We start from the raw sequence: 17,625 nt of genomic DNA, 5'->3' as shown, positions 1-17,625 counted from the left end.
GCGGAAATCTGCCTTTGTTTGAAAATAGCCTCCAAACGATAAATAATTTGAGGTTATGCTCCAAAAACGTCTGTGAAATTAATTCCCCTTATTGTCCACTGTAAAAAATAGCATGTTTAGAGGTTAAAATAAGAGTTTAAATGACATAATATCTCAATTTATTTCACCAAACACATCAAAATTGAGTTAAGAAGAGGAATTAAAGAAGACATGTAATAGGAGTTAAAATAGTTGATATACTTTTAACAGTTGAATAGTATTATCGGGCGACACGGTGGCTCAGTGGTTAGCACTGTGACCTCAAAGCAAGAAGGGCGCTAGTTCGAGCCTTGGCTGGGTCAGTTGGCATGTCTGTGTGGAGTTTGCATGTTGTGTGTTCATTTTGTGTCATCTTTGTATACAGAGAGTGTGTTTTCAGGCTGTGTGTGTGTGTTCGTTGTGTAAGCTTTGTATAGGGAGCACGTAGCGGAGGTGTGTGTATACAGAGTGTGTGTGTGTGTGTGTGTGTGAGTGTGCATGTGTGTGTGAGTGTGTGTGTGTGTGTGTGCATGTGTGTGTGTATATAGAGTGTCTGTTTGTGTACAGAGCATGTATGTGTACACAGTGAGTGTTTGTATTTGCATGTGTGTGTATATAGTGTGTGTTTGTGTACAGAGCATGTATGTGTATACAGAGTGTGTGTTTGTATTTGCATGTGTGTGTGTTTGTACAGAGCATGTATGTGTATCTAGAGTGTGTGTTTGTATTTGCATGTGTGTGTATAGTGTGTGTATGTGTACAGAGCATGTATGTGTATACAGAGTGTGTGTGTGTATAGTGTGTGTTTGTGCACTGAGCATGTATTTGTATACAGTGTGTGTGTTTGTATTTGCATGCGTGTGTATATAGTGTGTGTTTGTGTACAGAGCATGTATGTGTATACAGTGTGTGTGTGTTTGTATTTGCATGTGTGTATGTATTTAGTGTGTGTGTGTGTGTGTGTGTGTTTGTGTGTGTGTGTATGTGTATACAGAGCATGCATATGTATACCAAGAGTGTGTATGTTTATACAGTGCACATGTGGTGTGTAAACTGCGCTTGTGTTGTTTGTGAGGCGTGTGTATACATTTCATGTGTGTATTTGTGTGTATATGTGTATGTCGAGTGTGTGTGAGGTGGGTGTATGCAGATTGTGACACAGTGTGTGTACAGTCCTTGTGTGTTTGAGAGGTGTGTGTGTGTGTGTGTGTGTGTATGTATGTATGTATGTATGTATGTATGTATGTATGTATGTGTCTGTCTCAGAGGTGTGTTTATATGTTTGTGTGTGTGTGTATGTGTGTGTGTGTGTGTGTGTGTGTGCATACTGTGTGTGTGTGTGTGTGTGTGTGTGTGTGTGTGTGTGTGTGTGTGTGTGCGCGTGTGTGCATACAGTGTGTGTGTGTGTGTGTGTATATGTGTATGTGTCTGTCTCAGAGGTGTGTTTATGTGTGTGTGTGTGTGTGTGTGTGTGTTTGTGTGTATGTATGTGTCTGTCTCAGAGGTGTGTTTATATGTTTGTGTGTGTGTGTGTGTATGTGTCTGTCTCAGAGGTGTGTTTATATATATGTGTGTGTGTGTGTGTGTGTGTGTGTGTGTGTGTGTGTGTGTGTGTGTGTGTGTGTGTGTATGTATGTATGTGTCTGTCTCAGAGGTGTGTGTGTGTGTGTGTGTGTGTGTGTGTGTGTGTGTGTGTGTGTGTGTATGTATGTGTCTGTCTCAGAGGTGTGTTTATATGTATGTGTTCTGTGTGTGTGTGTGTGTGCGCTTGTTGAACTGAAGCCTCTCCAAATGACTTGAGCACTCAGCGGTGAGCGTGGAGTGTGTGTGAAAGCAATTGGCTCCTCAAATGAGAAATATAAAGATAGCGCTTTTATGCATGGAGTTATTCCGGCCCCTCTGAGGGCCACTAAAGCAGTAATTCCCCTCGGATGGAGATACCCGGTAACTAATATGAATGCAAATTGGATTAAACGGCTGCATTAGTGTCTGATAAACAATTTGCGTTGCCGAGTGCTAAGCAGAGACGCTAAACTCCAGCTCTGGGTTCTGTGATGCTTAGTCTTTAAACTATTAATGTTTATCGAAATCCAGAGCTATAACTAGAATGATAACTGTATTAGTGTCCACACCAATGCACAACAACGCTCGCTTTATTACAGACACACTGCAGTTTTGCCGTTTGTCGCTCTTTAAAGGCTGATTTATACTTCTACGTCCGGTGCAGACGCTCACCTCTCAAAAGATGTAACTACACGTTGCAACAACGTGTAGCGCAAGCTCTGTGATTGGAAAGCTTTGTAGCTGTAATGAGCGTGGACTGTGCTGAGAGCTGCGAGAGGGATGGAGCGAGTGTTTACAAGTGTAAATGGAAAGTTTTGTTTGGTGTTTACCTTATGTTTAAAGTTGTTGCACGTCGGCTGGTTCCCGCCTCTAAATGAGTGCGTTTTAGCTACTTGTACATTCAAGGTAGCGTTCAGGAAAAACAAACAGCAGCGAAGATATTCGACACAGAGGAACATAAAGACCTACTTCCAGCTAGCGTTTCCAAAGTGGTATTGTAGAGCAACACTAACAGCCTAAGCCTTTGTGAATATGACGCCACAAGCTCTGCACACCTGTCTTTGATAATTTTGCCCATTACTCTTTGCAGCATCTCTCAAGCTCTATCAGGTTGGATGGGAAGCGACGGTCATTTTACAGCCATTTTCAGATCTCTCCTGAGATGTTCAATGGGATTTAGGTCTGGGCTCTGGCTGGGCCACTCATAGACATTCACTGAGTTGTAGTGAAGCCACTCCATTAATATGTTGGCGGTGTGCATTGGGTCATTATTCTGCTGGAAGATGAACCGTCGCCTCAGTCTGAGGTCAAGAGCACTCTTGTGCAGGTCTTCATTCAGGATGTCTCTGTACATCGCTGCATTCATCTTTCCCTCTATCCTGACTAGTCTTCCAGTTCCTGCTGCTGAAACACATCCCCACAGCATGATGCCAACACCACCATGCTTCACTGTAGGGATGCTGTTAGCCTGCTGATGAGCGCTGCCTGCTTTTCTCCAAACATAACGCCTGGCGTTCACTCCAAACAGTTCAGTTTGAGTCTCATCAGAGCAGAGAGTTTAGTTTCTGATGCTCTGAGAGTCCTTCAGATGGCAAACTCCAGGTGGGGAGTGTCTTCCGTCTGGCCCCTCTACCATACAGATGCCTGATTGGTGGATTGCTGCACAGATGTCCTTCTGTAAGGTTCTCCTCTCTTCACAGATGAACACTGGAGCTCAGACAGAGTGACCATCGGGTTATTGATCACCTCCCTGACTAAGGCCCTTCTCCCCCGATCACTCAGCTTAGATGTCCGGCCAGCTCTAGGAAGAGTCCTGGTGGTTAAACATCTCCCACTTACGGATGATGGAGGCCGCTGTGCTCATTGGAGCTTTCAGAGCAGCAGAAATGTTTCTGTAAGCTTCCCCAGCCTTGTGCCTCCAGACAATCCTGTCTCAGAGGTCTACAGACAATTCCTTTGTCTTCATGCTTGGTTTGTGCTTTAAACATGCACTGTCAACCCTGGGCCCTTATATAGACAGGTGTAGCCTTTTCAGATCATGTCCATCAGCTGAACTGACCACAGGTGATCTCCAATGAAGCTGCTGAAGTGAACTGATGTACACGTGATTTTACAGCCTTTTTATTTTTAATAAATGTGCAACAATTTTAATAACTCTTTCTTCCCATTGTCATTATGGGGGATTGTGTGTAGAATGTTGAGGAAATCAATGAATCTAATCCATTTTGGAATAAGGCTGTGACATAAACAAATGTGGAAAATGTAAAGCGCTATCAATACTTTCCTGATGCACTGTATATACAGCATGTCCAAAATACTTGGTGTATTGCTTTATTTTTATATACATGTTCGGAGTAAATGAATCTTTCAACCAAAATAAATTGCATTAATTATTATGAGCAATTGGTAACGTGGAAATGTTAATGTTCAAACTATTAAGCTAATTAACCAATAAAATCTCCAAGCATTTGACGCTGTTATTTAAAAAAGCACACATTCCTGAAAAGTGCTCTAAAAGTTTAAGTAACACATATAAATATTTATTTAAGGTATTTTAAAGTACCTAAGATTTCAGTATTGTGCACTTTTATTATCACAATTTATTGATTATTGGCACATGTCGATAAACCTCAGCTAGCTCTGTAAATGAACAGAATCAGTGCTGTCAAAATGTAGCGAGTGTTATCCTTTTTAACCTAGTTAAACCTGCATGTAGAGCTGGATTTGAAGATTAAAAAGCACTATAAAAGTTTAAATATATTTATTTAAGGTATTTTGAAGTGTCCACGATGTCAATATTGTGCACGTTTGTTATCACAATTTATCGAATATTGGCACATGTCGATAAACCTCAGCTAACTCTGTAACGCCCCATTCACACGGGGCGTCAGCGTCAACGCTTCCCATTCACTTTGAATGGGTGACGTCAGGCGTTGCCGAACTGCATTGTGGATCCATCGGCGCCACTTCAGAAGTGTTGCTTGCTGCAGAAGTTGGGACTAGCTCATCTTTTCAAGCGCCGACGGAAGCGTCAGCCAATCAGATCGCTGTATGCAAATACACCAGCTCAGACAGTGGCCTATTGCTGACTGAATTTCCTTGGCTGACGCTTCTATGACGATCAATTCAGCCCCAACTTAAGACACGCCGTCAGTCAAGCGTTGACGCTGAAGCCCCGTGTGAATGGGGCGTTAATGAACAGAATCAGTGCTGTAAAAGTGTTGCTCATGTTACCCTTTTAAAGGTTTGCTAGTGATTGTAGTTAGTCTCTGTTAAGTTTTTAGTGCTAGTCTGCTAGCAGGGTGTGTCAACGCACTCGCTGAACCTTACATTACTGTTAAAAATAATAGTAATTAAATAAAATGCATTGTATTTAATGTTTTAGTCGATGTAACTTGGTTAAATCTAAACTATCGCTGGATTTGAAGATTAAAGAGCACTATAAAAGTTTAACTATACGATATGCACAATATCAATATTGTACATTATTATTATTATCACAATTTATCGAATATTGGCACATGTCTAGAGAGAAAGCGAAAACACGACATTACCTCCTCGATAAACGTCAGCTAGCTTGAACAGAATCAGTGCTGTAAAAGTGTAGTGTATGTTAACCTTTTAAAGGTTTGCTAGTGATTTGTAGTGTGTCTCTGTAGGGTATTTAGCACTAGTCTGCTAGTACGGCATGTCAACGCCCTCGCTGTAGCTTACATTACTGTTAAAAATATTAGTAATTAAATAAAATGCATTGTATTTAATGCTTTAGTCGATGTAACTTAGTTAAATCTGCAACTCTCGCTGGATTTGAAGATTAAAGAGCACTATAAAAGTTTAAATATTGTTTATATATCAATATACGTTATGCACGATATCAATATTGTACATTGTTATTATCACAATTTATCAAATATTGGCACATGTCTAGAGAGAAAGCTAAAAAACGACTTTACCTCTTCGATAAACGTCAGCTAGCTTGAACAGAATCAGTGCTGTAAAAGTGTAGTGTATGTTACCCTTTTAAAGGTTTGCTAGCGATTGTAGTGTCTCTGTAGGGTATTTAGCGCTAGTCTGCTAGCGGGACGTGCTAATATGACAGCCTTTCAGCGCTGATGTGAAAAAAGCGAGTGGTAGTTTTTCACTTTTTCAGGCGAAGCTGCTCCCAATGTGCCAGACTCCCGCTGCGATGTCAGCGCACATTTAGCGTCGCCATTTTTCAAAAAGTTGAGTTTGCTAACTCGGAGGCTCACCCGGAGTCGTCGGCTGTCAGAAACGCGCTCTCGGCTCGGCCTGTCAAGGTGTGCAGGAATCACAGCGTTGTTTATTCTCTTTGATTTGTCACAGATGTGTGCCGCGCCGCTGACACCACATTCTCTTGTTATTTTACATTCAACATCTCCCCCCTCCGCCCGAGTTTATCTCTCATTTGAGCGCTTCAGTTGACTCTTGGATCTCGAAGGCTTCAGAAGCGAAAACCATCACAGATAGTCGCGTTGACAATGTTCCCCGGTTGTCGTCCGTGCCGTGATACTGATCAAAACCTGCAAAGTGAAGCTTTAGTTTCCCTCTCGCCGCTACATGAAGACTTGCACGCAATTAATTAGGCCTCAAAACCGAACGCGTGTCCGCAGAGTTTCTACAGGACAGCCATGAAGACGAGGCTTTCTGCTAGCATTAGCTGTAATTGAACTCAACAGTGTGCGGTTTGAGGAGAATGAACACGCATTTGGATGTTTTAGAGACAAGAAGAAAGTGTTAGCCTTTTGTCCTGTAATCAGAGATTTTTAATACTCTCTTGTTTTAGACTTTGTCTAGATGTACTGCTTATTTGATCCTAAAATTAAACTGTTAATGCATTGAATTATGATAGTTATCCCCTCCTGGGGTTTAAGATTTGGATGGTGTGTATGCATAAGTATGTATACAGTTGATTATTTTCTCTTCTGGAAAAAGTCTGCTTTTAGTTTGGCTGGAATAAAAGCAGTTTTAATTGTTGTTAAGGTCAATATTATTAGCCCCTTTAGGAATTATTTATTTTGGGTTGTCTACGAAACAAACCACTAGTTGCCTAGTTACACTAATTAACCTAGTTAAGCCTTTTTAAATGACAATTTAAGCTGAATACTAGTATAGCAAAACAACTAGTTAAATATGCACTGTCATCATGACAAAGATAAAACAAATTAGCTATTTATTTCTGTTATTTATTGTTTATTACTAGTTTATATTTCTACATTAATATCAGATGGATGGATGGATGGAGAGATAATACAGTAACTCAAAAACAATGTCACACACACACACACACACACACACACACACACACACACACACACACTGTCTTTCCTTCTCTCTCTCTCGCACATGCTCTCTCACACACACGTGTACACACTTATAAAGGTAGATATTATAAATAGATTTATGATTCAATTTTTTTTTTTAAATTACATATTAATTTTAATAATGCATACATCCACACATCATCTGTCAATCAATTAATCTGTCAATCAATTAACCAGGCATTTAACCCAGCAATCAATCAATCTATTTTTCAATCCATCCATCAATCCACCAACCAATCAATCTGTCTGTCAACCAGTCAATCAACTAACCATTCAATTAATATGTCAACCAACCAATCAATCCATCTGTCTATCAACCAACCAATTAATGTCACCCAATCAATTCATCTATCAGTCAACCAATCCATCAATCAATCCATCTGTCAATCAACTAACAAATTAATAAATCAACCAGTCAATAAACCAACCAGTCTCATCTATCACCCACCCAAATCAATCAATCAATCAATCAATCAATCAATCAATCAATCAATCAATCAATCAATCAATCTTTCCATCAATCAGTCCTTCCTTTAATCAATACATTTGTTAATCCATACATCAACCAACTAATCAATTTGTCACCCAACCAATTAATCAACCAACTAATCAGTCCATCTGCCAACCAATCAGTCCGTTTGCCAACTAATCAATCAGCCAACCAATCAGTTCATGCATCAATCAACCAACTAATTAATCCATCTGTCAATCAATTAATCAACCAACCAATCCATCCGTCAATCAACCAACCAACCAATCAATCCATCTGATAATAAACCAACCAATTTGCCTCCCTACCAACCAATCAGTCTGTCACCCAATCAACGAACCAATCAATCTTCCATTCAATCCATCTGTCAATTAACCAACCAATCAATCCATTCGCCAATCAACCAACTAATCAGTCTGTCACCCAACCAAATCAGTGATCAATCAAACAGTCAATCAGTCCATCCATCCATTAATCATTCTGTCCGGCAGTTCTTGTCAATCAATACATCCGTCAATCAATCCATCCATCAATTGGCCAACCAATCAACCAACCCATAAATTCATGTGTTCGTAAGTCCATCTGTCAATTAACCAACCAATCAATTCATCAATCTATCAGTCATTCAATCCGTCAATCCATCAGTCTTTCAGAACAGCTTCATGCAGTATTGAGATTACATGAAGCTAATGTTACTTCAGCAGGCAAAAGTGTAAATCTAAAAACATCCCACAAATGTGTGTTTTCAGATGTGACGTCTCTGTGCATCATCAGTCTGTTTTGTGTGTTTTTGATTTACGTTCGCTGTGATTATTAGCTGGTTTTTAGCTGTAAACTCATGTCATATAGCAGCTGTAATGACCTGCGCTAAACTGACTGATGTGTGTGTTTTATTGTGTGTGTGTGTGTGTGTGTGTGTGTGTGTGTGTGTGTGTGTGTGTGTGTGTGTGTGTGTGTGTGTGTGTGTGTGTGTGTGTGTGTGTGTGTGTGTTTCAGCACTGGAGGAGGCTGTTTTTATAAACGCTTTGTGTGATGAGAGCATTTCGGTAATGAGCTCCTGTGGGACTCTCAGCGCGTAATTATAGGCTCTATGAGATATTAAACTGTTTCCTCTGTCTTTTTGTTGGGCTTTAATTGCTTGCAACAAGTCTTTTCATTCTCATCCGCAGCACAAACGGATGTCACTCACAGAAGAATTGTTTTATATGATAAACGGCTTCACATACAGGAGTTTTAAGAGCTGTGATGGTGATTAAAAAAACTTGATGTTGCATTGAAATTAATCACTGAGGTGTGATTCATGTGTTGGCGAATCACTGTTTTTTGCCTTATTATGGTGGCTTGAAAAGCCAACATACTGTTATCTCACGTAAACTTATTATTATTAGGCTGGCTTGTGTAGCAAGCCAGACTACTGTTATCCTATTAAACTTATTATTATTTTTCTATATTATTCTTCTTCTGAGACTAAAAATTAAACTCTATCTCCTCCTAGGCCATTCAAGCTATGACCATCAAACTTGGGTCAGACCTCCGAACTATTCTGACTCGAGTTGCTATATCCTTTCCGACTGATCCGACTTTCGGTTTCCCGAAAAACGTCCCGGGACCGTCGGAAAAATCCCATAGACGTAACATTGGATCAAACTTTGTGACCTCATAACTCCGCATCAGAATGTCACACAGACTTCTAACTGGGCTCATTTAACTCAGACTATCAAACTGCCAATGACTGATCACCTTTAAACTTTCTGGCCACGCCCTAGCAACCACTTTTGGACCCTAGAAACCGTCCCATAGACTTCCATTGCAAAAGACTCTCATTGACTTTACATGGGATCAAACTTTGTGAGCTCATAACTCTGCATCAGACTGTCCTACAGACTAATGGCTAGGCTCATTTAACTCAGTCTAGCCAGCAGCCAATCACCGATGGCCTTTTAACTTTCTAGCCACACCCTAACAACCAGATACTGCACCCTAGCAACTGTCCCATAGACTGCAATTAAAGAGGTTCAGACTGATATTGTCATGCTGCAGTGTGATAGAGACATGGGGGTTGTGTTTAACTGTTCATACTGGCAAGAAGCTTTGATACATCATCAGTCTAAGCTGTCAATCAACTCCATAGCAACAAAACAGACTAACCTAGCAACGATATAACAGCAGCTATATCTCAGCATCAGAACATCGTAGAGAGGCGGGGGTTGGCTTGTTTGACTCATGCTCGCACTCCATCTATCTATCTATCTATCTATCTATCTATCTATCTATCTATCTATCTATCTATCTATCTATCTATCTATCTATCTATCTATCTATCTATCTATCTATCTATCTATCTCTATCTATCTATCTATCTATCTATCTATCTATCTATCTATCTATCTATCTACCTACCTCTATCTATCTATCTATCTATCTATCTATCTATCTATCTATCTATCTATCTATCTATCTATCTATCTATCTACCTCTATCTATCTATCTATCTACCTACCTACCTCTATCTATCTATCTATCTATCTATCTATCTATCTATCTATCTATCTATCTATCTATCTATCTATCTATCTATCTATCTATCTATCTATCTATCTATCTACCTCTATCTATCTATCTATCTATCTATCTATCTATCTATCTATCTATCTATCTATCTATCTATCCATCATGCTAGTTACATGCTAATTCATGCTAGAATCATGCTAGCCACATGCTAATTCATACTAGAATCATGCTAACAACATGCTAATTCATGCTAGAATCATGCTAGTCACATGCTAATTCATACTAAAATCATGCTAACAACATGCTAATTCATGCTAGAATCATGCTAGGCACATGCTAATACATGCTAGAATCATGCTAAAAACATGCTAATTCATGCTAGAATCATGCTAGTAACATGCTAATTCATGTTAGAATCATGCTAACAACAAACTAATTCATGCTAGAATCATGCTAGTAACATGCTAATTCATGCTAGAATCATGCTAACAACATGCTAATTCATGCTAGAATCATGCTAGTAGCATGCTAATTCTTGTTAGAATCATGCTAACAACATGCTAATTCATGCTAGAGTCATGCTAGTAACATGCTAATTCATGCTAGAATCATGCTAACGACATGCTAATTCATGCTAGAATCATGCTAGTAACATGCTAATTCTTGTTAGAATCATGCTAACAACATGCTAATTCATGCTAGAATCATGCTAGTAACATGCTAATTCATGCTAGAATCATGCTAGTAACATGCTAAATCATGCTAGAATCATGCTAGTAAAATGCTTATTCATGCTAGAAGCATGCTAACAACATGCTAATTCATGCTAGAATCATGCTAGTAACATGCTAATTCATGCTAGAATCATGCTAGTAACATGCTAATTCATGCTAGAATTGTGCTAACAACATGCTAATTCATGCTAGAATCATGCTAACAACATGCTAATTCATGCTAGAATCATGCTAGTAACATGCTAATTCATACTAAAATCATGCTAACAACATGCTAATTAATGCTAAAAATCATGCTAGTAACATGCTAATTCATGCTAAAATCATGCTAACAACATGCTATTTCACGTTAAAATCATGCTAATAACATGCTAATCTATCTATCTATCTATCTATCTATCTATCTATCTATCTATCTATCTATCTATCTATCTTTTCATACTTTTTAAAACTGTTTAAACTAAATAAACTATTACCGTCAGGCTTTCACAAGCCAGCCTCAAAGTTTGTTCTCAAACTTTAAGAATCTAGTTCTTCTTCTTCTTCTTCTTCTTCTTCTTATTCTTCTGAGACTAATTTTAAAGTGTATCTCCTCCTAAACTTTTCAAGCTTCATACTTCAAACTTTCGTCAAACCTTCAAACTGGTCTGACTCGGGTTGCTATATCTTTTCCGACTGATCCGACTTTCGGTTTTCCGAAAAACGACCCGGAAAATTCCCAAAATTCCCATTGACTTAACATTGGGTCAAACTTTGTGACCTTATAACTCTGCATCAGACTGTCCTACAGACTTCTAACTGGGCTCATTTAACTCAGTCTAGCCAGCAGCCAATAACTGATGACCTTTAAACTTACTAGCCACTCCCTAGCAACCACTTTTGGCACCCTAGCAACTGTCCCATAGACTTCCATTGTAAAAGACTGCCATTGACTTAACATTGGGTCAACCTTTGTGAGCTCATAACTCTGCATCAGACTGTCCTACAGACTAGAGTCAGGCCCCATTCAACTCAGTCTAGTCAGCAGCCAATCACTGATGACCTTTAGACTTACTAGCCACTCCCTAGCAACCACTTATGGCACCCTAGCAACTGTCCCGTAGACTTCCATTCGAAAGACTCTCATTGACTTAACATGGGATCAAACTTTGTGAGCTCATAACTCTGCATCAGACTGTCACACAGACTAATGGCTGAGCTCATTTAACTCAGTCTAGCCAGCAGCCAATCACTGATGGCCTTTTAACTTTCTAGCCACACCCCTAACTACCACATACTGCACCCTAGCAACTGTCCTATAGAATGTAATTAGCTGTGCTATAAAATGCTTATAATTCTAACATGCTAATGACATGCCAATCATACTAGCAACATGCTACTCATATGCTAATCATGCTAATGACATGCTAACTCATACTGGAAACATGCTAATGACATGCTAATTTGTACTAGAATCATGCTAGTAACATGCTAATTCAAACTAGACTCATGTTAATAACTGGCCTACATGCATATCTTTGCATAGCAGTGTCCTATTGACTTGGGGGATGGCTCATCTGACTCAGACAACCAATGAGCATCTCAATATGATAATGAAGCTCACAAGCCCCGCCCCCAAATTGATTCCATAGACTTCCATTAAAATAGGCCAAGATGCATATCTTTGCATAGCAGTGTCATAGAGACATGGGGGTTGGTTCATTCGACTAAGACAACCAACCACATTCAAGTTCACTCTGTAACCTCGCCCATAGCAACAAAACAGAGTACCCTAGCAACCATTCATCAACAGCTATATCTCAGCATCAGAACATCGTAGAGACTTGGAGATTGGCTCGTTTGACTCATGCTAGCAAACGGAACTTCCTATATGCTACACATGCTAGCAGTGACTAGCTACATGCTAATATTGACTAGCCCAGTACTGTAACTTGCTAGAAATGCTTACTAAGTATAAATGTTTTATCAATCATGTATGTGAGGCTTGCCTAGTAACCAACCAGGGTACCCTAGCAACTGCCTAGCAACCACCCAAATTACCCTAGCAACCGCCTAGCAACCACCTAGCAACGGCCTAGTAATGCCTTAGTAAGGGCCTAGCGACCACTCAGGACACCCTAGCAACCGCCTAGCAACGCCTTAGCAACCACTCAGAATACCTTAGCAACCACCTAGCAACACCTTAGCAACCACCTAGCAACCACTTGGGACACCTTAGCAACCGCCTAGCAACACCTTAGCAACCACCTAGCAACCACTCAGAACACCCTAGCAACTGCCTAGCAACGCCTTAGCAACCACCTAGCAACCACTCAGGACACCCTAGCAACCACCTAGCAACACCTTAGCAACCACCTAGCAACCACTCAAGACACCCTAGCAACCACCTAGCAACGCCTTAGTAACCACTCAGAACACCCTAGCAACCATCTAGCAACCACTTAGGACACCTTAGCAACCACCTAGCAACACCTTAGCAACCACCTAGCAACCACTCAGAACACCCTAGCAACCGCCTAGCAACACCTTAGCAACTACCTAGCAACCACTTAGGACACCCTAGCAACCGCCTAGCAACACCTTAGCAACCACCTAGCAACCACTTAGGACACCCTAGCAACCGCCTAGCAACACCTTAGCAACCACCTAGCAACACCTTAGCAACCACCTAGCAACCACTCAGGACACCTTAGCAACCACCTAGCAACACCTTAGCAACCACCTAGCAACCACTCAGAACACCCTAGCAACCGCCTAGCAACACCTTAGCAACCACTCAGGACACCCTAGCAACCACCTAGCAACACCTTAGCAACCACCTAGCAACCACTCAGGACACCCTAGCAACCACCTAGCAACGCCTTAGCAACCACTCAGAATACCCTAGCAACCACCTAGCAACCACTTAGGACACCTTAGCAACCATCTAGCAACACCTTAGCAACCACTCAGAACACCCTAGCAACCGCCTAGCAACACCTTAGCAACCACCTAGCAACCACTCAGAATACCCTAGCGACCACCTTGCAACACCTTAGTAACCACTTAGCAACTAGTCAGAACACCTTAGCAACTGCCTAGCACCACCTTAGCAACCACTTAGCAACCACTCAAAACACCCTAGCAACCGTCTAGCAACACCCTAGCAACCACCTAGCAACTAGTCAGACCACCTTAGCAACTGCCTTGCACCACCTTAGCAACCACCTAGCAACCACTTAAAACACCCTAGCAACCACCTAGTAAAATGCTAATTCATGCTAGAATCATGCTAACAACATGCTAATTCATGCTAGAATCATGCTAGTAACATGCTAATTTATGCTAGATTTATGCTAACAACATGCTAATTCATGCTAGAATCATGCTAGTAACATGCTAATTCATGCTAGAATCATGCTAACAACATGCTAATTCATGTAAGAATCATGCTACTAACATGCTAATTCATGCTAGAATTATCCTAGTAGCATGCTAATTCATGCTAGAATCATGCTAGTAACATGCTAATTCAACCACTTCAAACTTTCAGATTCGGCTTTTCAAGCCACCATAAAGTTTGTCCTCAAACTTTAATATCTAGTTTATATATTAATCTCTGATGTCAAATGATACAAATGTCTATTTGATAATAGACACATTTTTTTAATTATATTAGTTCACATTTATTAATTGACGTTTAGGTTTACATGACTATTGTAAGTAATAATACAAATAGTGCTAATTATGTATTACTAGTATAATTGTTAATTAATTTATGGAATATAGATTAAAATATATATTTATATATACTTAAATGTATTAATGAATCATAATGTTTTTTACAAAATACTATTGTAAAAATGTATTACAAATGAATTTTCTGTACTTTTTTATTCATTTGATTTGTTCATTTTCAAAACTTTTAGGAAAACTATATTTGTGGCTTTTGTGTTTAAAGGCAAGGTTTCTAAGGAGCAATTTTCTGGGAACATTGTTAATATATGACACACATTCAAGAGAATTAAAATGTAGTACAAATTAATTCTAAGTTTATTAGGGAAATAATCATCAACCAACCAATCAATCCTTATATTAGCCTACCAATCAATCCATCTGTCAATCAACCAATCAATAAATTAACCAATTTATCCATCTATCATCCAATTAACCAGTCAGTCAATCAAATCAATCAATCAATCAATCAATCAATCCATCTATCATCCAATCAATCAGTCAATTAGCCAACCAATAATTTCATCCGTCAATCGACCAGTCAATCAACCAACCAATCAATGTCAAACAGCCAAACAAATCAATAAAATTTATTACAAATTAATTTTCTGTATTTTTTTTATTCCCTCAGTGTTAATTTTCAAACGTTTTAGGAAAACTATATTTGTGGCTTTTGTGTTTAAAGGCAAGGAACACTTTTCAGAGAATATTTTTAATATATGGCCCACATGTTCAAAACAATTAAAGTAAATGTATTGCAAATTAAAGTTCATTAGGAAAATAATCTTCAACCAATCATCCAATCAGCCAGTCAATCAACTAACAAGTTAATCAATTCATCTATCATCCAATCAACCAACCAATCAATCCATATGTCAATCGACCAATCAATCTATCTATCATCCAATCAACCAGTCAACCAACCAATTATTCCATCCGTCAATCAACCAACCAATCAACTGTCACCCAACCAAATCAATCAATCATTTAACCGATCCATCTATCCTTTCTTCTGTCAATCAATACATTTGTAAATCAGTTAATCAATCCACTCAATCAACAAACCAACCAATAAATATTTCACTCTACCAACCAACCAATCAACCAGTCATTCAATCAGTCAATCTGTCAATCAACCAACCAAATCAATAAATTTATCAGTCAACCTATCAATCCATCCATCCGTCAATCAATCCATCCATCAATCATTCAATTCATCAATCAAACATTCAGTCTTTCAGAACTGCTTCATGCTGTATTAAGATTAAATGAAGCTAATGTTAATTTAACAGGCAAAAGTGTAAATTACATCATAAAAACATCCCATAGTAAATATTTTACTATATAAGATATAATATAAGACTTTAACGAATATTTTTGATACATCTTGAAATGCTAAATGTTCATTTAAGCAGAAGCAGGCATTGATTTGTAGTTATAATTTGAATGTGTGTGTGTGTGTGTGTGTGTGTGTGTGTGTTTCAGGTGTCGTCAGATCGGGTGGAAGATGTGTTTTTCTCCGTTTCCCACACTGACTGCACTGTTACAGCGAGTCCCAGTGATGGCACTGAGCTCAGCGGCAGTGACCTGCTGTCCTTAAAGAGTGACACACTTTCTCTGATCAGCGAAACCAACGTCTCATGCAAGGTTAGTGCTGTGCTGCTATACTGATCCTCATAATCTTAAATCAGGGATAAAGTTGATCCAGCAGGTTATTGCAGATTCAAGCCAGACAGGTGTATCGGCAGCCTGCAAAAACAACCACCTGGATGGACTTTGAGGCTTATTACAGAACTACTTGCCGCAAATTATACACTAATCGACCCATTATTCAGACACAAGATGGCGCCAAACGATCAAAAACACAAAGCTGACCAAAACAAAAACAGCTGATGGAGTATACACTAACCTGCACATTATTCAGACACAAGATGGAGCCAATCAGTCAAAAACACAAGCTGACATAAACTAAAACAGCTGATGGCGCCAACCAATCAATCTATCAACCAACCAATCAATCTGTCACCCAATAGACCAATCAATCTGTCACCCAATCAACCAATCAATCTGTCACCCAATCAATCTAGCTATCTATCAATCAACCAATCTGTCACCTAATCAATCAACCAGTGTATCAATCAATTATCCAATCAATCTGTCAACCCACCAGTCAGTCAATCAATATGTTACCTAATCAATCAATTAACCAACCAGCCTGTCACCTAATCAATCAATCAATCAACCAACAACCAATCAATCTGTCACTCATTCAATTAATCAATCTACCAACCAATCTGTCACGCAACCAATCAATCAACCACCCAACCAGTCAATCTGTCACCTAATCAATCAACTTTAAGCTTATCAATCAACTTTGAACTCATCAATCAATTAACCAATCAATCTGTCAACCAACAAATCAACCAATCTGTCATCTAATCAATCAATCAGTAAATAATCAATCAACCAACCAATCAATCAGTAAATAATCAATCAACCAACCAATCAATCAGTTTTTTTTTTCGTTACATGCAGTACCAGTAAACGTTTTAGGTCAACATTAAACCTGTTGTTTTACTGTTGGTATAATGGATATATGTGACCCTTCACCATAGTCATAAGTCACGAGTGTTGATCAATCAATTATTTTCAGCATGATAATGATCCGCTAATTGCAATTGTATTTAGAAAAAAAGTAGCTGATGAAACAGTCATGGAATGGCCTCCACAGTGTCCAGACCTAAATATTATAGAGGCTGTATGAGATCACCTGGGCAGGAAAAGAAAGACATGACACTGTAACCCTAAAGAAGAACTCTGGAAATTATTTTTTGTATTTGTCTATTTTAACTTAAGCTAAAATGTAAATAATTATAGCCATCAGGATTAAATAAATATAGTTTTTTTTTCCCTCAAACCAACAAACCAACAATTAAAACAATATCCCAGATGATAAATAATATTTGACAGCAGTCAGAAGTTTCTACAGGAGAAGACTTGTTGGAGAAATATTCAGGAAATTAAATGCTTTAATTCCACAACGCAGAGCGTCACGAAACAACAAAACGACACCCCAAAGCATCTGAGAGAGATAATCAGCTCCTGAAACGCAGCGCTATTCATCTTACACTAATTAAAAAGCTGGCACAGCAACATTAACATATTAATTGAGGTTCAAGAGCAGAGCTGCGATGAGGAGGAGCACAGTCACATCAGTTGCAAACACACAGACACACTCACCATCACTCAAACA

General features: G+C 39.2%; 3 protein-coding genes across 10 annotated transcripts in view; all 3 read left to right on the top strand.

Moving 5' to 3' along the window:
* The window catches only part of mphosph6 (M-phase phosphoprotein 6), a 365,175-nt gene that overhangs the window by 6,634 nt on the left and 340,916 nt on the right, over nucleotides 1–17,625 (top strand). The window lies entirely within an intron of this gene.
* The window catches only part of dus2 (dihydrouridine synthase 2), a 255,375-nt gene that overhangs the window by 129,476 nt on the left and 108,274 nt on the right, over nucleotides 1–17,625 (top strand). The window lies entirely within an intron of this gene.
* Nucleotides 1–17,625, top strand: part of LOC110438397 (uncharacterized) — a 140,074-nt gene that overhangs the window by 61,952 nt on the left and 60,497 nt on the right. For all 8 annotated transcript variants that reach the window (XR_012400545.1, XM_073943421.1, XM_073943422.1 and 5 more), the window contains one exon: nucleotides 15,858–16,019. Coding sequence is in view for 7 of the 8 variants with exons in the window: in XM_073943421.1 (XP_073799522.1) it covers nucleotides 15,858–16,019 (162 nt within the window). In the remaining variant the exon portion in view is untranslated. The remainder of the gene's footprint in view (nucleotides 1–15,857; nucleotides 16,020–17,625) is intronic.

This window comes from Danio rerio, chromosome 25 (assembly GCF_049306965.1).
Source record: "Danio rerio strain Tuebingen ecotype United States chromosome 25, GRCz12tu, whole genome shotgun sequence".
NCBI lineage: Eukaryota > Metazoa > Chordata > Actinopteri > Cypriniformes > Danionidae > Danio > Danio rerio.
This window is presented reverse-complemented; position numbering and strand designations above follow the sequence as displayed.